The sequence below is a fragment of the Hyalella azteca genome, unplaced genomic scaffold, assembly GCF_000764305.2.
Source record: "Hyalella azteca isolate HAZT.00-mixed unplaced genomic scaffold, Hazt_2.0.2 contig7177, whole genome shotgun sequence".
NCBI lineage: Eukaryota > Metazoa > Arthropoda > Malacostraca > Amphipoda > Hyalellidae > Hyalella > Hyalella azteca.
In genome coordinates this window covers 59,877-81,305 of record NW_025937306.1, presented here as the reverse complement: position 1 = coordinate 81,305, position 21,429 = coordinate 59,877, and the positions used below count along the sequence as shown (strand labels likewise).

Here is a 21,429-nt window from a genome sequence, read left to right as displayed (position 1 = left end):
TAGTTTTTCTATGTTGAGATCTCATGATCGCTATCGGATTATTTACCATACTATAAATTACTATTGTAATCGGTTAGCTGCCGGGAGTTTCCCGGTATGGATTATGCTTATGATAGTCATTTTAGTATTCCGTCCTCCCGCGTTCTCATCCCGAACTTAAATAAATATAGTTAAGCTAAAGTGCGTTAATTAAAGAAGGACCCGATCAAGTTCACATTCAGCAAGGAACATTAAAAGCACTGTTCTATAAAATTTTTGGGAGGTTAAAATTTTTCTTTTCTTAGAAATTTCAAGTGCCGAAGAAGAAATCACTTATCAATTTTCCAATCCACCTTATCTCGACTTTTTTAGGTTTCGTGATTCCACCAGTATAAAAATATTAAATCACTTTTAGTATTATCGATAGTATTAGTATATTATCAATACTAATAGGTGTGAGTACATTAATAAGTGTGAATACATTTATAGCGTCGTGGTATTAGGTAGTAATAAAAGGATCAAGATTTTATCAGTATCGTACGTTCGATCGAACCTTATACATTTCCAGCGCAATGCTTCAAAGAAACAACTCACACAGATCATTACGTATAATAAATAACTCACATAAATTAATATTTATATTAATATTAATATAAATTATAATAAATAACGCACACAGACCATTACAAATACATAATAAAAATTTTGAAAATTGCTTTCATTCTGTTGTATCAAAATGTCTTTTTAAGGTTAAAATGTTGCCTGGATTTGATTGCGTTTATCCTTTATAGTTTAAGCTCAACTTAATTTTCTTTGAATACGAAAGAAAACTAGGCAATGTAGAGATTCCTGGTAGAAAATGGTTTCTAAGGCAGATTGAAACAAAAATACGACTACTGGACGTACTCCTCCCATACGGAGTACGCAATTATACCGGTACACATATTAGCTTGAATTCCAGATTTCATTTTGCAGCACATATCCACTTTAATTATTTTATTTTATATCTTGTTTACTTTTTGGGATATAATTTTGTAAATTTCATTGTGTTAAACTTCTCAATGAGAAAATTGGCTTTGCGCTATTGCTGCTGTCATGCTACTATATATTTACTATTTACGCTTCTCTTTGCTCACACCCAACTATTTCGTCATTTTATGATATTAAGTGAAAATTCAGGGGAAGACTATCGCTTGTTTACCAGTTTATAACACATAATTGTCATAGTCCGTTATAACAAGACAATAAAAAGTTTTTTGTGTGTTCATCAGCGAGGCTGGAGGCGAGTACACAGCAGCGGAGGCGGGCTACGAGCTCAGGCAGCGACCCGTGATACAAGACTCATATCACCGCCACTCTTCTGATCACAACAATCGTCACAACGATACTAATTGCGACTACTCTAGTCGTTATACTCAACACATATCTGGAAATGGTATACGATATTCCAATCGCTCCTCTGAAACTACTAGCCAAATCTTCAACAATCCCGAAAACTCCGGCCAACTAACCGATAATTTATCAGATGGTAGCTATAAGTACACGGGTAAAAACTCCGATGACACAAGTCGATATTCCGTTAGTGGCAGCACACGGTATCCTAGCAGCAACATCTCCTACAACTCCTCCCAATATCCCAACACCAACACCCACAACCACACTCCTTCTAATAAATCTATAGGAACCCAGTGGCCTCCTGGTGGTGGATTAGAATTCAACTCCAACGTGGAGTACCTGGACTTCAACGAACAAAATTTACAGAATAGCAGCTCTAGCAGAAATAACGACAAGCGCTATAGTGTCCAGCGGGAGTTCAGCGAAGCAGAAGTTCAATGCGTACACAACAGCGCCGAGTTTCTCGACGATACCCTCGTAGAAAACCGGCTCGACAATCAAGCTCTTATTGAGACTAGCGCTGGAAAGTCTGACCAGTCTGCTGATGTTTGCGGCCATCAGTCGTTACCTCACATGACGCAGCTTCAGCTGCAGCAACATCTGCAGCAGCGAGCGCTCACCGAATCCGCCGCTCCCAACAACGGTCAGTTGCAACTGCTGGAAACTTACTCTAGATTTGCACTGTAATTGTTAGTTGATGTTACATTAGGTGCACTAATGACTAATGCACCCACGTTCAACTTGTTAATTACATCCTTTTTTGTATATATGAATTTATTTGTTGCGTAACGTTCGTTAAGTCGATTGAAGTTTCACGGTCTTTCACTGATTTACAGACACCTCGATTAAACTTCGCATCCTCTATCTGAGCAGGAATGTTCCAGAAGTTCAAAAAGTCCTTATCGCTGCGCCTGAACAAAAAGTCAAGCAGTCGAAGTGAGTCTCCGACAGAGGGCCCTAACAACAACAACAATTGTAACAATACCTACACCAACTGTCATGGCGGCGAGCAGGCAACCACCACCATGGTGGGTCATGTTGACCCACCCGCGACGCTGCCACGGCGACGAGGCGTCAAGGAGGACGACGCCAAGCAAGTCTACCTGTGAGTACCACGCCTGTTTGTTATCATTTGCATGCAGTTCTGTTGTTGATATTATTGTTCGACCCTTATGCGCTCAGGTAAAAATAAATTCCCGAAATTACATGCACTTGGGTAATAAATTTGTTATTGTAGACATCATCATTTTGAACATCGGCACAGTTATGTCGATTATAGCAAAAAATGCAACATGCATCCGACTCACGTTTTTTTGTCTAATATCTTCCATGAAATTCAAGCATAATTCCACGATATGATGATGTAATTCGTAACCATTCAAAAAAATCTTCCCGAGACGCTTTTTTTTAAAGCAAGATGCGTTTGTTGTATATTTTAATCGTGGAAAAAACCTTTCGAGAATTCCTTCATACGCATATGGATGATTTTCCTTCTGTCTATTCGGGGCTGAAGAAAAGTTTCAAAGTGTGGGAATGTGTGAGTTTTTAAAATTTGAGTGGATCATAGCGTGCAGCGCTGACACAGTTCGCATGCTCACTCACCACATCCCCGCGCTACTCGTGCAGGCGCTCTTCATCATCAACGTCTTGATCGAGAGTTATCTTTCTGTGCCGTGCGAGAGCATCTGGAAAGTCTTGCTTGCGCGTATTCTATACGTTTTCATCCCGAGTATTCTACGTCTTCATTTCCAGTATTCTCCATCTTAATTCCGGATATTCTACGTCTTCATTTCCAGTATTCTACATCTTAATTTCGGATATTCTACGTCTTCATTTCCAGTATTCTCCATCTTAATTCCGGATATTCTACGTCTTCATTTCTAGTATTTTACATCTTAATTTCGGACTATCTACGTCTTCATTTCTAGTATTCTACATCTTAATTTCGTATATTCTACTTATTCATTTCCAGTATTCTACATCTTAATTTAAGATATTTTACGTCTTCATTTCAAGTATTCTACATTTTAATTTCGAGTATTCTACATCTTAATTTCGGGTAATCAACGTGTACATTCCGAGTATTCACGGGTTTTGGCCCAGAGTATTCTACAGATATGTCCCGAGTATTCGACGACTTGATGTACAGTCTAGTATTCTTGTTCTTGGCGTGGATTATTTCCTGTCGTTACCACTATCATTCTACGTCTTGATCTCCAGTATTCTACATTTTGGTCGGCTGTATTCTACGTTTTCATCGCAAGTATTCAACATCTTTACGACAAATATTTTACGTTTTGATCGCGGATATCTCTCTCATGCCAATCACAGGCTACGTAGTATCTGTACCGGAGTAAGAGAATCATGACGACTATAAGTTCGAAGTTGTGTAGGTAGTACACAATTCCTCATCTGTTACAAGGGAGTCTCTAAACTTCCATGGTCAAGATTGAGTTTTGTCAACACAAAAAAATTCTCCCACGCTGTAGCGGTCGACGTACCACAGCGCTCGCTCTACCAGAACAGCTTTGGTTTTTCATGCAAGTTTCTTACTTTGGCTGTGACCTTGCTGAGTGTGAGTGGCTGTTACCAATTACTCTTTAGCCTCCACTCGGACGACTATCAAAATTATTGTTTTGTTCAGGTTATCGAATACGAATTTTGATGTCCATGGAAGCTGGGTACGCATTTTATCTTTCCTTCGATTTATACGCGTCCGTCATATATTATAAGATATAAATAAATAATTTTGCCGAATAATAATCATACTAACATGCATCACCAAAACACATCAACCGCTAATAAATTGTGAAAAGTGTGGTGCTTCAAGCAATACAATTTAAATCACCTATGAATCACTATAACACGAAACATCAGTGTCGCTTCGAAGCAGTTTCACCCTCTATGGTCAAATGCATTCTCAAGAACTGCAAGCCGCGCGCCTAACTGCCTGATGAGCTCAGCCATCATCTCATGCGCATCAAGCGATGTATTCAAGAGACGCTGATGAGCTGAGGCTGCATTTGGTCATGATGGTTTTGTTGCTGGTCATTTTTGCACAGCGATTGATGCTTCGCCGAGGGGGGTGCTCACTGTTAATTGAACTTCGGTGTGACTCCTACGATGTTCGATGCTTTGTTTGCACACGCATTCCGCTTCATCTTACAGTTCACAGGTGCCAGGTTATAACGCTGTGATGTATTAACCTGTCGGTTTTGGTATCACTGTTAGGACCTGATAAGATCACATTAATTTTTAAATTTGCTACAGATTTAAATTAATGTGCATATTATTGAGGTACTATAGATAATGCAAGGATGTTGTATACGTGAATATCATTTTGTGATTTTTATCTATGTTAAAGTTGTTGATTCGATCTCATCAAGAATTTGATATTTTCGTTGTGTATCAAGTTTGGTTTTGCAAAACCAATATAGCCAATGTTTATCTGCACACTCGCTGGCTAGGGCGTCGAACGGCACGCTCCTAAATGCTCGATGTAAATTATTTGTAATTAAGATGAATTGTGGCGTCGTAAAATTGATGCCTTCAATGAGAACTGATTGTGCTCTGTTGTGCCTATAGTGTACTCAAATTCATGATGCTTCGTGTCATTTACTGTCAAAATTTCAATTATAATTTTCAACATAATTAAATTTCATACTCCTGTATTAAATTTATTATAAATAACACTACGAATTTAGCACCAACCATTATTTGTATGCGATCTGTCGAGCATAAATGCAATTGAAAAGCTATATTTAGCATTTCTCAGAGAATTTTTCGTATGGTTCTGCCGTATGTTCAACAATAAAGTTCATTGATGTTACACACGTCCTATATAGGTGAAATCAAAGGTGAAATTACGTACACAAACTTGACCAATAAGCAATAACATTATTTACTACCGCAAAATTTTATCCCGAAATGAGCTATCATTGCCGATTGTTCAGTTGAGCTTTTCCGCCATCGATATCCTGTATGATATTCAATCTTTTTCTCTTTTGAAACCCTGAGACAAGTCCTCCGTAATCTCCTTCCTGGGCTGCCGGCTCGTGTGATGAATTCTTTCATTTCTGTGGCCGGGAATATAAGATTTGGCGTATTTGGCGACGGCGTCATGAATGATCTCAGTGTCTTTTAGGCATGTCAATTCTTCTCTATACGTGGCGGTTGTCTCGTCTCTAGACGCGGCGGTTGTCCCGTCTCTGGAAGTGGCGGTTGTCTCGTTTATTTAGTTGTCTCAACTAGTTGTCTGTCGGTTGAGAGGATTCTTGTAGTAACTCTAACAAAATAATTTGAGCTCGTCGTGTGATTATTAATGGCAGAACTATTATACGAACACACTCTGCTGGCCCACCGGGCCACCAATATAAGGAAGTTGGCAACAATTTATCACGTCGTCGATTTGAAAGGCTAAATGGATTTCAGAAATTTGTACTTCCAGTCCTAACTAATTTCAGTCCGTTCTTGATGCTGATTTTCCTGGGTTTAACATGACCGCTTTTTAAATTAAATAAAGTTATTTAGAACAATTTTTCGCCATATGGAGACACGGAGTGTTAATCTTGACGAGGTATTTAACATGCTTATTTCTTGTAAAAAAATTCTTCAAAAACTTATATATCAGATCTTGGGGCCCTTTTATATGCCCTTTAATAAGCCTTGTTATTTACCATCACTTGGCTATAACAAATAGAATAATAAATAAAGCACTGCAAAAGAGCTAGACTGTGTAACATAAAAAATTTATCAGTGAATACGCCTCGCATTGAAATGGGTAACTTTTATAGCTCGTTGCCGGTTGGCACGGCTGATAGTCCTGTATGTTGTCGACTCGGTAAGTGTATAATTGAACGATGTGAATTTCTAATCATTAGATCTCTGCTATAACTGAACACATGCATACATTTGCGGCTCAAATCGCTGAAAGCTACCAAAGATGCTCATGGCTTTCACATGCTTGCGACATGCGATGAGCAGAGGAAGGTTCACTCTCTCTGGCTCCCGTCATTATAGTTATTGTAATGGCATGCGTCTCGTGATGGAGCTTTGTCTTACGACTGCCACAAAGAAGTATTACTCGCTATGAACCGCGCCTCACCGCAGTGTCAGGGTTAAACGATCTCCGTTGAATGCCGGAAATTAAAAAGCCGACGCCCTAAGAGACCCTCCACTATGCTCGATGCTATAGGCCCACTCGCTTGTTTCACACCTCGCTCGAAGATCTACCTCACTTATTCCATCTTATTTTTTATGTACGAGGCTAATTTCTTGATTAGATCATGATTATTTTGTTGTCATAAGTTTTCAAGTAATGCTATCATCAAAATCCTAATTTATTGTACATTTTTCTTAATGGTTATTCTAAAATGAATTATGATATAATGCATAAGCCTGGATGACGTTGGATTGAAATTGCGGAGAAACATTTTAATAGATGCAAAGCCCGAAAGTATTATGGACCTGCACGGTATATATAAGTATAATTTTACTAAATGTAACATTTTTGGGGCGGTTTTGTTTCTAGAAATATTAAGAAATTCAAGGAAATATTCTGCCAAGTCATGTTCGTCTCCCATGATCGTTTGATCGTCCAGCGACGCGGCAGAACTTCAGACGCGCAGCCTGAGTCGCGCTGCACAGAAAGTGACTTCCGTGACCGCTTATGGGAAGCGCGGTCCATTTAGAGCGTATTATCCATGCGGCGCTCGGGCATTAATGGGTTTCTAATGGCGTGTCGTGGGAACTGAACGCGTGGAAGCTCCTTAAACTTCCATTAATGTATATAATCTACACTAACTTGTCAAAGCTCTCTTATTCCTCTGAGTGAAGCATAATTTGATTACTGCCACCCGTTACGATGATTTATTCGTGCTCATGACAGGTGTTTACTTTCCTTACTTTTTACACCTGATTTTTCTAGCAAAATGGCTGTGGGACTTTCACATATTTCATGAATTTCGCTTCATAAATTTTTAGTTTTAAATCAAATTTCGTGGATGTTGGCATATTTTATGAATTTTAAGTGTATTACTTTGTGTTTATTGCTTTTCTCAAAAAAGTGTAACTCGCTATAGAATAAGCATTGGATTCTTAAATCTATTCACTCCACGAGTGTTATTTTTTTGCAAAATTATATTCGAATGTTCTTCATTAAGGCAGTTCTGTTAATTAGTTAAGTAAACTGCTAAACAAGTAGATAATACAGAGTGGACACACAATATGTATTTGTGTCGTGTATACTCATTTCAGAAGTTCAATTTTTATGTTACACTCAAATCCAAGAGCGTCACTGAGTACTTGCAGCGGATATTGAATATATGTGCAATGTATTTAATGTTGCTCGTTTATAGATTGCTCTCTTATCTAGAATTGGAATTTAATGCCATGAAGTTTTTCAGGCGGCTGCTGCGGTTACATGTGTTGACGATCTTTTTTTTCCACAAAATGATATTGTAAATCCAGTTGTTTCCGAGTAGTCTTTGCATGCTATAGGCAGTTTGCCGGAGTTGTCTTGACTCTGAAGACGCGTTGTCACCACATATATATATAGAACATCTCCTGCGCTGGTGCCCAAGTTCACTGAATTCATTCATGAATAATAAAACAAATTTTGTTTATTTTTTCGGGAATGATTATTCTGGTTATTAACTGGTATTATACATTTTCTTATAATTTTTATTTCATCGCGGTTAAATTCTTATCGAATTTAACAGTTTAGCTTGCTGAGTTTTAACCGCAGTAAAACTTCTTAGATTCATAATGAACGAGTCATAATATTGTTCAATTCGTTTATTTGCCGGCATTAGGTTTCATTTTCGCAGATTGTATTGATGAATGTGCCGTATTGGCTCCAATTATTATCTCGAATTTGCGTTTTTGATACGGAATTTTTTATGGCCAATCCTTTTTTGGCCCTAACAGTCACACTTGGCAGCACACAGAGACTCTGTAATCCTGTATTAGAAAAACTTGGTCTTTTGGCCACCGAACAGCCAAACATCAGCTGAAGGCCACTCGAATCCGTGAACAATTTAACGGAGCCTCCGATTGCTTGTGCGCAATCAAGTTCTCACCAAGCAACGCTCCATATTTAATGACTGATGTTAAACTTGTGTGAAAAAATACAATTGCTGAAGCTTTTTCTAGGTTCATGACAATTTGGCAGAATGTCTCCCAATGTTTCTGCCGGTAATTTTTCCCCTCTAATTAAGGTTTGTTTAAGAAAATAATTTTGTGCTTGAATGATTTTTTCTACCCTCTACATACATTATAGTGATTTTCAAAGTATCCCAGAATTGTATTTTTCCTAATCAATTCGAGTGAAAAATCCATTTATAAGAATCTTGCAACGATTGTTGAATGCTGATACACTTTTTGTATTAGTATTCGCATTCTCCATAACTCCAACGTCTACACGTCGCCGTCCCGAACTGCTCGTTACGGTTTTTCTTGCGACGTGCAATTAGCGCGGCTAACAACACGTCAGCGAATACCGCCTTGCTCGTCAAGGAATTCCTCCGTCTTTTACTGCAGGTGTTTGGTGCGATATTAGCGTCTTCCGTTGCGGTGATGACGGACGTTATGGCATCGGGAAGCTCTGCCGTTAATTCGCCGTTCTTTTGACCTCCGTTATACGTGTATATGAGGGTCCTTGGATCGTCAGACGTGCGATTCTGCAGTTATATTATCTCAATAATGACCAAGCATTTTTTCGTTATTTGCGTGGTGGTTTATTCAAGTACCTTTAAATTTATCGTCTGAATTGATCATTTTATTGGTCATCTTTGACATAGTTCAAATTTGTCAAAGCACTTATGTCATTGTTCAAATACTTCTGAAATCCGTATTATCACCGTTTGCAATAACAATTCAATAATTCCAATCCTCTTTTCATTAGCACGTTATGGAGAAACGGTAATTTTTCTGTTAACTGGCTTTATCGCTTTAGTGTGTTTGAAAATATTTCAATTCCAAGACATTGTGGCTGTTATTTGTCCATTTGAATGCAACTTTATCGATATTTCCCGTTCTTTTTGGATGTTTTAAAATTGTTCTCGTTCTTATTTAACTGCGCTACCCTAATCTGTCACTGCTGGTTTGCTGTACATATCAATGTTTCGTAATGCATTTATAACCATTGTTACACGCGTGCCACTCTGCTATTATCAAACATCAAATTTACGTTCAACTTTCAGTTAGACGTAAAAACGCGAAAGCTAGAACGCGGTCTTACGCGCGGTTGCAAAGAAGCGTAAGTGGAAAGCCCTTGATAGAAGCTCTTAGGTAATCCTTAACAACTATGTGCGTGTAATGGCGATTGGCGTTTTAGGCAAAAACTTGACTTTTCGTTCGTATCTGCAATCGTTTTTATGGGTCTGTTATCACCAGGTTACTAAGCGTTTATTCTGCAATTCTTTTATACGAAATAAACTGCTATCTTAATGACATTTGTGGTTTTTATGACTTATGTTAACCATTGATGGCATACCTTCCTGTTTTATGATCTAAATTTGTACGAGGTGTTGATTCGCTTGTTTTTGAGAAGGCTATTGCCTTCTCGCTCCCTGCTGTCGCATAAATAAACCTTTGCTTTCTGATAGGCTATAAAACATTAACGGTTTTAACAGAAAATGTGTACCTGTCCGACGTACATAGTAAGGGGTAAACTGAACCGGTGACATTTTTTTCAGTTTTTCATACGTCCTATGCAGATCTGCAGACGTTGTGCAATTTCTCGACGTTGGTGGCGTGCTGCCTTACTTCCACCTTAAGAAACTGTGCTCTGGTTTTGTCCTGACAGGTGACGTGATCTGAATTAGAACTGCGACGCTGCTTCCTAGTTCAGCAACATGTTTTTAGTTACTTATCCAGTGAGTTGAAATATTCAGCATGTGGCATTTCATGTCTTGCTTTGGAACTGCTTTTAAAAACTGTGAGGAAGTACTTCCGTGGTTATGAGGAAGCATAATGCTGCTATGTTTGTTTCAAATCATTTCTAATGTTAGCATTACATCTTATCAACATAGGAAAAATGTAGCCGAATAAAATAGTTCACTGACTGATAAATACAACTCCTTGAAGCATAATTGTTAGTTTTTTCAAGAAAAAAATTCCAAATTTTATGAGTTTTCGCTGGAGCTCAAATAAGCAATTTCTTGCTGCAGGATTCGAACATTAGAATTCATTCTATGCAATTACAAAGACGTTCATTTCACGCTCTGTGGCTAAATCCCAAGTGGCTCTCAAATATTCCACATTATTCTTTGAATGCATAATTAAGTTACGCTCCATTAGACAGAGGTTACTTAAGCCGCACCTTGTTGCGCGATTAACTGTTGCATCACAACCCAGGGTTTCTCGCGTCTAGCTAATGCGAGGTGTGACCTTGCTTTCTCGGAAACTTGTTTTCGTCTTGGTGCAATTATATGATTACAAGCATGAAACTTTTTCGCGGGTTGGCACTAGTGACATCAAAAACAAATGGCCTTGCGCATTTTTGCATCCGAAATAAAAATTGATCCGCAGTCAGCGTGCTCTCAGATTTCGCATTGTAAATTCTTCTTGTTGTTAAATAAGCCGCAACTTTCAAAGTACGTTTTCCTCCATTTCGTGTTTCTTCTTGAGAAAAAGGTAACGCTTAAAAGAACGCGACCGTTCCCATTTAAAGTCAAGGAATATTCCGTGAAAATTTTAGTTATTAATTTATTTTTTCTTATTGAATTAAGAAGAAATGAATGCGTAAGCTGGTGGCAGATTCTTTATGGCTTAACGAGCACAATTCGTCGACAATTTTTTTGCAAATTAATTAGTCACATAATATTTGAAGAAATTCCGCAAGCCTATGATGTTTATTTTTTTCATTCTTTATGCTTACACGATTCAAGACAATATTTTTAAAAATTATTTTTATACTTTTGGTCGAAAATCCATTGTAAACTAATTTATTCAACCGTGCCATGCACATTTTCTCGTAAGTATTATATGCATCATATCTTTATCAATAATCTAATATCAGGCTTAAATTTTGTGCTATTTTGGATCAAAATTAAATCAATGCGCTTTGTTTTCATAAATATATTGTAGTTCTCGTATATTCCCTCAACAGTATCCGATTGACTGTACAACATTAATATTTGCATGATATTTTATCTTCTAATTTTCGAGGGCGTAGCAAGAGTGGCGGTGAGAATCGCTGCTCTGCGTGTCCATGACTTTACATGTGGTCGCTGCCCCGACCTCTGCTATGCTGAACTCTACGATGCTGCAGTCAAATCTTAAAAAACTCTAAATCGTTTTTAACCATTGTCAGACTGCATGATTTCACCCCGCTATAATCATACCGAGTTTGGGTACAATTGTAGCTATACTGTACCTATTCAATCCGACAAGGGTTAATAAAAATTAAGAATTAATAATAATACAATATATGAGAATATATATTAAAATAAAATAATATATAAGTTAAATTTAATAATAACAGTTAATAATGAGTAAATCATCGTTTAAATTATTATCTTGAATGTTATTTCGTTACTGTATATCGAAGAATTATTGCCCAGCAAAAAATTTTGCATTGTCGTATACCTGTATTTAGATATTATATATATATTCTCATCATAACATAGAATAGTGTTGAAATATGATATAGTGTTGAAACAATTAACTTTCGCAAAATATTTTCACAATTGGCTATGACCACAGCGCCAGATGTTCTTGAAGATGCAAGACTGACTCGTTCCCTTCCTAAATGTCAGTGTGACAGCTTTTAATATTTTTTGCCTTTTCGTGACCAGCACCAAGTATTTGCACGTGTAGTTCAAAATCATATACTATGTTTATTTGGTTGTTCGATGCAGTAGATTGTAGTTCGCATGATGACTATACTTTAGACTGCATTAGCCAACAGGCACTGGCAGGACATGTGGCCTTGTGCCAGCGGGTGACATTTTCTGCTCATTTGTGTAGGCGGTGGCAACGGTTGTTGCGGTTCACTGCACGCATGTACAGACTCAATGTAGGAAAAGACGTATGGATAAATGGGCTGGTATCTATGTGATGGACGCTAAATTAATTGCCTCAGAACTACACGCATTGAAATATTTCTACATTTTTTTTCTGCTCAACATTCCTCTGCGTGGCTCCTCCTTTCAATTCCTTTTCAATTTGGATGTTTTTTTTTTCACGTTAATTAAATCGGTCTCATTAATAAATATGCAATGAGTGTTTATTTAGAAATTTGAAAATCACCATTTGTGTTTTCGAGTGTTAATGAAATCTTGATTTGCCACCATCTTGACCGATACCGAACTGGAATCTGTGGAGACTTCAACACAGCTCGTGTAGTGATCTGTAGACTGAGTCGAGTTTTAGATGTTCTATGTGGTTTAAATGTTCGGCATGAAGAATTATTTAGCATTTAATTGTTTCTATAGTTGGAAATTTTGATCTTAAATTGAGATGACCATGCATCGCATCCAATCATAATGGCCTTTGCTAATTCGTGTTTTCTTTTGTTAAAACATTTTTTAACATATATTTTCTCGAATATTAATCCTAATATTTCAATTCGAAACGGATATAATTTAGCTCACTAATATTTCGGACGAGATATCTCCCGTAAAATCTTTCGGTCTCATTGGAAAAGGTTGGCTGCTTCGATCGTACGTCGTGTTGGAGCTAGGGCGTGGGTCAACTGAGGCCAATACCTATAAATTTCTCATAGCTCAATATTTTTAGCTCTCATTTCTTACGATCTAATATCCATTTTAATTTTAACATTTTTTTGCCGTTCGCTGTGTCCTTCAACTGTTTTATGCATTGCGTTCCTAAAAAAATTAAATATTATAATTCATAACTATATGACAAGACCATTGTCGCATTGTCGTAAATTTCGAAAGATTAACATCCCGTCTTTTTAGAGCACTAACTCCAGTTCCAGATTAAGCTTAGTTTCTATTTTGGGACTCTATTATCATCTATTCTAGCTCTCTTGAACGCTCTCTTAACCTTGACTCGAACTCCTTTTCTTAAGACAGCCCGTTCTGTGTCGTGACCCTCCTTCCACGCAATTCGTGACTTGTTAACATCAAAGTTTAGCTTAATCACAATCGGCTTAAGCTTTCCTCAACAATTAACCCCCTTGCTCTGCCCTCTTTGACGATATTTGGATTTGTGGTGACACTGGCCGACGCCTCGCCCTGCATCTCTAATGCACAGGCGATCCATGCTCGAACGTCCTGGCGCTTCAGCGAAGGCGCCCGAGATAAATTTTCCGGCTTCGAAATTTGAATGCAACACTTTGACTAAATTGGTTTATGTGGCTCATTTAAAATCCATATGAGCTGTATATTTTAATAATAATGTATAATAATATAATAATACATTATAATAATAACTTCGCTGGTAAGCTGAAGTTTATTCATATTTTAGAAGAAAAATTTCCTGAAGAACGAGACGTTTTTATGCCCAGATGCTCGAATGTTTTAACCGCATAATAATCTGGCACGATTCCTAATCCCACCGGTTCTATCGAATTAACCTCGTCTGCATGAATCAGCGCCCAACGGTTCGCGACCTTCCACGCGTGAGGTCCACAGGGAGCCAGCGCACCTGGTGAATAACGTTGAAACGACGTTTATTAACGTTGATTTTACTAAAAATCATTTTAATCGACGTTAATTCTACGCTAGATGTCTGTTGGAAAAGCTGTTCCTGCAGGCCCTGATGCCTCCACGCCATTGTCATGCACTTCAACTCGCTGCACTTTGAATAAAAAACATTCGAGAAGAAAAGACCAATGCCCACAAACTGTGTTTCTTTAGGTCATTTTTTCCATGCCAATCTGAAAAATGTAGCGCAAACACCGTTCTTCGATGTCCAGACGATCGAACCCCGCTCTCTTGACATTTTTTCATCGTCCTGCAATGTTCTTGGTCTTAGGGCCGTCGTGGCCGACCATGTGAATTATTATTGTCACTGGAGGCATGAAGGCAGCCCCGTGATCTTGAACTTATGATGTAGACATTTTCTGAGACAAATCAGGCGTATCTCGCAGTACCTCGTAACCAACTTGGCAGTTAAGCTATTGTTTTTTTACATAAATATTAGCATTGGACGTCACACGTGCGCGGTGTCTATTGGTAGGTGCTCGGGGAATACGGGGAATTATTATCTAAGCTAAGATATACATATATATGTATCCGTGCGAACAAAATGTTTTCCTGTAAATATTGCCGAGAAACTTGAGTTGGTTGTGATGTTTTATTTCAACTATCCCAATGCTCTCAAAATTGTTTGATATTTATGTTGGCAAACACTCAAATAATACTTATTTTAAACTCCATGGACTACGCATTCCTATTAACCTGATATCTCTCAAGCTTATCAAAACTTCTTATTGTTAGAAACTTGTTGAAGCTGTGTGCCAAACATGATGAAATTAATAGCATGACATTATAAATAAGTAAGCGAGATCCTGCGAGATTTGTGTGATGGTGCACTCACATACCTAGAGACTGAACACTACAAAATCTCTTCATTGTATTTGATTTCGTATGAGATCACTGGGGATTTATATTTCTATTTGCATGTTCTGATGGTATTTTGGACACTCGAGTGCCACACGCAGTGCATCATAGCGCGGCGCGAGTGTTCAGCTCAACTTCAGCTGTAGATGACTCAGTGTTGCGTGGGCCTCCGTGGCGTGAGGAGTTCGGTCGGTGTAGTGCTCAGGCGCATGCGCTCTTGTCCTGAAGATCGAATGCTTACCGGTGTGCGCTTTTCTACTTTCATTGGCAGGGAAACTGTCCGTTCCCAAGCCGTGACTCAGCATCGAATTCCTAGCATATTTATTGAGTGTGGGTTTTAATGCGGGATTATTTTCGCAGTGATATTGAGACACCTACAGTATTTATAAATGATCCACCTCTAAATATAGAGTGCTGTAAATGCGTGCATTTTTCCTGGTATCACAGATGCTCCAGCAATTGAGATGAGCTAGACAGTGAATAAAAATGAGTTGGTGACTCATTATAAGTTTTATGAGTTCGGGATTTCCGACTCGGAACGAACCGAACATCGAGTGTATCTCGGGACACTCACACTGGAGCAACGTGTTCAGTGAACGTATGTGTCGTCAGGAGAGGAAACTCTTGGATTTGCTTGAAATATAAAAATTATTTATATTATTCACCTGTATAATGAAGATCTGAAGTACTGCATCGAGTCCTGCTAGATTGGTCAAGACCTTAAAATGGCTCCTGTGATTTTTTTATTTAGTGTTCGGTGTATTTATGATCTATTGAATTCCGAGCGAACTGTTACTGAGACGAGTCTAAATTTTCATCATTTATTTTGCTAACAAATAAAATTTTCATCTATTTTGCTACAAATTAGAACTTGTAGTCGCCGTGATGCAGTGTCAATGTCGAGTTGTAGCTCATGGGTGCTACCTGTTCTGAGGTTAATTTGAATGCAGCCTGTCTTCTGAGGCTTAAAAATACGTGTAAGATGTGCTCTTGTTTTCAAGATGGAAATGATTTTCATCACCATTCAGCATCTCTTTCCGTCAGTGGTGACAGTAGAGCAATTAATACGCGCGCATTCTTTCTCCTGAATGTAGGAAATGAAAGAAACTTTCGGTTTTTGCGAGTATCTGTATCAAATTTCTATCTTTACGAATATATAATTATTAACAAAGAAATTAAAAGCATAGAAAATTCCAAGTATATTCACCCCAAAATGTTGTCAAGTAAATTTTAATTCGTTATATGCCCGCCCGTCGTTACGCTACGTGACCGAGCGCGCCTCTGACCGACGACCGCATTACGCATGAAGGACGCGCGTATTTTTTCCAGAGCGTGAAATTCCGAGCGTGGTTCTGGCAACCATTGAATGTTTTCATTCAGTTTCATGCTCTCGTTTGTATTCAGGAATGTTTGTTGCTGCTTTCACTTGGCCAGTTTTTTGGCTGTCGCCCCTGAACGTCTTGGGAGTAAACCCAGTACGAAGTTTCTTCTAATTAGTATTCACATTGCTCCTGTCATTTTTATACACCTATCTGATTTCATCTGAATCTTTTCAATTACAAATTCCTGTTCAATGGAAACTTCTTCATTATATTCGTTAGAAATGCTGCCCGAATGACATGAACAAACATAAGAATATGACCGCTTATCCCAAGTCCCTTAAGATAAACTATACTCTGCTGCAGCGGCGCATACGAACTGTAAAAACCAACTGGCTGCTCAAGGATTCAGTATATCGTCAAGTCAAAAACAACTGCAGCTGCTTCGTCCAACCTACACCTGCACTCCCGGGTGCACGTGTGTCATAGCCACAGCACCTGCTTGTATACCAGCGCTTTACTCCAGGGAGTTGTTCACATCTATGCTCACTGCTCCACGTATATCGCAGAATAAACTCCGTTATTTTAACAATTTGCGATCATTGTAATAAGTTGCTTCTGGCTGCAATTTCGTGCACTGAATGTGGCAGAATCCCTATGCTAGCTTGAAGGCTGAAAGAACGTGAAATAGTTTCTCTCGCAAGACTAATTTCGATCAAAAATTTAGTCTTAATGTTGTAAGTAAATAAAGCTTTAAATGGTTCGGCTTGGCTCATTAACGAAATTATACATGATTTAAATTTTAACCAAGAAACTTTTGAAAAGGGAAAATTCAATGGGTTACTCAGTTAATTCCTTACTACTTGGTGTAGATTCGGTTAATATCATTCATACAAGTAGTTAAGTATATAATAGTTTAAACAAGTAGTTAAGACGGCTCAATAATTTTGTGATGTACCAGAGAAATGATGCCATAGTGATCAACTTTTATTTATCGTTTGAACGCCGTGTTAATTTAGAATAGTCTTCATATTCTAATATTTTTTACATGTGTCGTTTCATAGGACAAGGTTGCTATAACGTTGCTTAAAGAGTTGAATTGAATCATTAGTAATCAATAGAGTGAATGCTTAAATAAACGCTAGCTTAGCACGGAAATGGGACTTCGGATTCGCAAGTTAAAAATGCATAATTATCACAGTCAATAGTTAAGAATAGATTTTCATTATGGAACGTAGCCGCCTGAACTTTAAGCATCGTTGAATTAGGCGATATTGTTATCTCTGACATCTAAGAAGGTTAAAGGGCGCCGCTAGAATATCAAGGTAATATCTGAAAGCAGGTTGAATTTTTTTTATAGGACGGCCATTGTGTATAGGATAATTATGTGTCGAATGTTTGTTTGGCTTTTCGAGAAGGATTTCTTTGGGCCCCGGCATCTGGGCAAAGGTGATACCTACGGGTCCCGGTACCTGTGTAAGGGTGATTGATACCTTCGGGTCCCGCATCTGGGCAAAGGTGATACCTTCGGGTCCCGCATCTTGGCAAAGGTGATACTTTCGAGTCCCGCATCGGGGCAAGGATGATACCTTCGGGTCCCGCATCTGGGCCAAGGTGATACCTACGGGTCCCGGCACCTGTGTAAGGGTGATTGATACCTTTGAACATCGGTATCGGGGCAAGGATGATACCTTCGGGACCCGGCATCTGGGCAAATTGAGACCTTTGGGTCTCGGCATCGGTGAGAGGGTGATTCCATCGGGTCTTTGCATTGGGGCAAATGTGATCTGGTACCGCCTCTGTTCATAAAAGAAAAGTTCAATCGCCATACAAACATGCAGGCAATGATCCTACAGTCAAAATCCAACGCGAATTTAATAAGGTCGTGGTTACGTAAACATCGTTGTTGTTACGCTGTGACGTAAACATCGACTAATCACGTCTGAGTATTGAAACTAGCGCTGACATGAAGAAAATACATGACACGCAATACAAGGAAGTTTCTTCTACTCAATTCGAATTTTTCTTTTATATAATTGAACTTTAGTCTTAATTCATGTTATGCGTCCTGCTGGAGCCCAGAGTTTGTTTGAGCATATTTGCCATCATAAATTCCAATTTCTCGAAGGTGTTTATTAATTCAAATATACATGAAGTAAGCACTTTAACGGCAATTAAAATCACCGACTAAGACTAATGACTTATCCAAGGTCTTGAGTAATCTTCTCGGTAGAGGGGGTTGCTTTGAAATCGGTAAAGTCTAGAATGTTTGTGTGAATGAGCCAGACTTCATCTAATTACTCTGGAGATCCGAAGAATCCGGATAACAGTGCACGCGCAACGGTGAACTGCTGACCTAACTGTCAGTAAACCGGTAGTGTTTGGTCTCCTACAGAGACTCGGCGGCCGATGCGTCTTGATCTACTGCTGGGTGAAGCACAATTAAGTCTGCGTTGAGAGTCTAGTAATGCACTCGAGGGATAGTAATGCACCCGTGATAGTAATATCTACTTAAGAGTTCTAGTCGATGGTTTCTTTTGTCTGCTCCTAGTTTTCCGGACGATGCATCGCTCCGCATTTATATTCATGAGAAGATTTGTATTTCATGTAAGGCAGATTCGAAATTTGAGGAATATGGGTCGTAATATTACTATGGATTGAAGTTTTCTACATAACCCTGACTATAAGATAATGAACGTGAAGGTCTCCTGGTACATTTTCATTTACTATGATAGATTAAGAGGTTTAGAAGTGGAACAGGAAGCTCAGTCTAGGAGCAGCTGCCGTAGCCCTCGACCTTGTTTGTGCTGAGGAGACCAGCTGTTGGTCGTTCGTTCATCTTCAGGGACGTGAGCGCGAACTCGCCATGCTTCTTAGGGCGCATTTTTCCATCCTCTTATGGCAGACAAGCCGCCCTGCCCTGAGTTTCACCGCACCTGGTCTTCACAGTCTGGCCTCGGATGGGAAATATTCACAGATTCCAATATTTAGAAGCATTAATTTATAACAGACTCGTCATTCGGCATTAAATAAACAGGTGTTAATTATATGATATTGATATATTATACTTATTATTTTACTAAATTTATAAGGAAAGCTTACAGATATTTAGTTCAGGCTCGTGTTTTTCGTTTTTATTTTTAATTGAAATTTTGTTTACGGTATGAAAATATTAGATCGTCAATTATGTTGGTAGAGCTTTGAATTTGCTATTAGCTTAGTGTTTAATGACTCATCACTGCTTTGTCATGTGTCTGATCGACAAGATTGTCATGTTATTAGACGCTGATTGATTGCAGGGATGACTGTTCTAGCCTAGGACCTCGACTCTAATTAAAAAGTATCCGCATCACTTCGCTAAGATATTCAAGGTTTCGACAGCGATAGGCGCCGCTGTTCCGCAAACCAGACAATAGAATTAAGATCTCTTGTATTAAGTCTCGAGGTCTGTTCAATGCATTAATGTCGGCTTTAATTCATGTATTCTACTGTAGAAATTATTTCATCCTTCTAGTGTTGAAGTTGACTTGCTCGTCCAACATGGGCATAATGGTAAAAGAAATACATATTTCTTTTACCATTACAATATGTCTTATTTTACCATTAAAAATAATATAATAAATATAAGTGACATGGCTATTTTTTATTGATTCGAATGATTTTAAATTTCAATTTATGGAAAATGATCGCCAGTTCATCATAGTCGTTGAACCATTCAATCGATCTTTCTAGCTAAGACCATTTCTATTTGAATTAATGAACTTGTAAAAGAAATCTAACTTTTTCACTACATTTTCTTAGATCAACTGCCTACCGACCGAAGCAATAGTATACTACATACTCATAAAGTGCCTATTTTGCTAACACCCCGACACCTGCATGTTAATACAAAAGAACTTAACAGCTATTACAGTTTCTTTCTCTATCCTCGTAAGAAGAGGGTGTGCAGCTATGATGATGTCACACCAATTAATTCTCTTTGTCTTTAAGGAATTCCTTCAACTAACTAGAATAATTTCCTTCTTGGCCGCGTGTCGTTGCTACAATGGCGCAACGAAACGTCCTTTATTCGTAGGAGCCTCACCTAGGAACGTCTTATAGGATCCTGTCGTTTATTTCCTCCTCACGTGCATGCCGATGCTGTGTGTTGCTTCATCTGCAAGTTATTTGTGTGTGAAAACGTCTTGACTTAATCTTTGATAACTTATGTAAAAATGGCCGAAAATAATTAGGGTATAAATAGTGGAATGTACTTTATCAAAACAAGTGGCTACATTATTCAGCATCAAGTTAATGGTGCATAATGGACCGTCACTAATTCATCTGTTGTTTTCAAATAATGGGGATGATATGGTGCTGCAGTGGTCTTTATATCTCACAGGACTCTGCAACATTCCTGCCTATTGATTCTCTAGACTACAACCGTTCTGTATTATTATGGGTGAGGGCTGGATGCTAGTCACGCAAAACATAGCAAATGATTTCATCAGATTAATGTTGCAACAGTCCATTAGCATATTGCGCTTAGTGAACCTTACCTTGTATTAACGGAGCTATTTCTGTGTCGCAACAGCAACTAAAAAATGAATACTGATGAATATTTACTTGAGTAACCCCAAGCTTTTCGGGTGGACATTTTTTCTGTATATTTGAAATTTAAAACTCGTCCTCAAAATGACATTTTCGTTTTCTTTTTCTAATTCTGAGTAATTTAGCCAGTGACGTGGACAGAGAACCGCTGCCTATTTAGAAACCACTGATTAGTAGTAACCATTCATTGACCGTTTATCGTCACTACTGTGTTCATTTCCAGCGCATATATAGTATATTTAAGGGCGTATCTGTGATACGCTGCTGCGTATGGCATCACGCCCAATATCCTATCGACCTCCACACCACCTCATGACCTCGTAGGCTGTCCCATATGCGTCCTGCTATTGGTCCAATGTTACAGACATGCTCATATATTCTGCCTGCTTAAATGAGGTTATCACCAGGATGCTGCCAACTTTTATGATGGCATCGATATTAAAACTCGCTGCTGATTTCATTTTCTTTCTTTGCCGTTAAAAATTCATACTTTTCTCTTTTATTTCCTTGTGCAATTTTTTTGAGTTTTAGAGATTTTCTTTGAGTTGATTGATCCATGTACGTATTTGTTTTTGCTACGTTCATACTTCAGCGCGCGCAAATGCTTTCAAAAG

General features: G+C 38.4%; 1 protein-coding gene across 3 annotated transcripts in view; it reads left to right on the top strand.

The window, feature by feature from the left end:
* The window catches only part of LOC108668191 (serine-rich adhesin for platelets), a 179,457-nt gene that overhangs the window by 110,202 nt on the left and 47,826 nt on the right, over positions 1-21,429 (top strand). For all 3 annotated transcript variants that reach the window (XM_018155359.2, XM_018155360.2, XM_018155361.2), the window contains exons 4-5: positions 1,251-2,017; positions 2,248-2,479. In XM_018155359.2, coding sequence (XP_018010848.1) covers positions 1,251-2,017; positions 2,248-2,479 — 999 coding nt within the window. The remainder of the gene's footprint in view (positions 1-1,250; positions 2,018-2,247; positions 2,480-21,429) is intronic.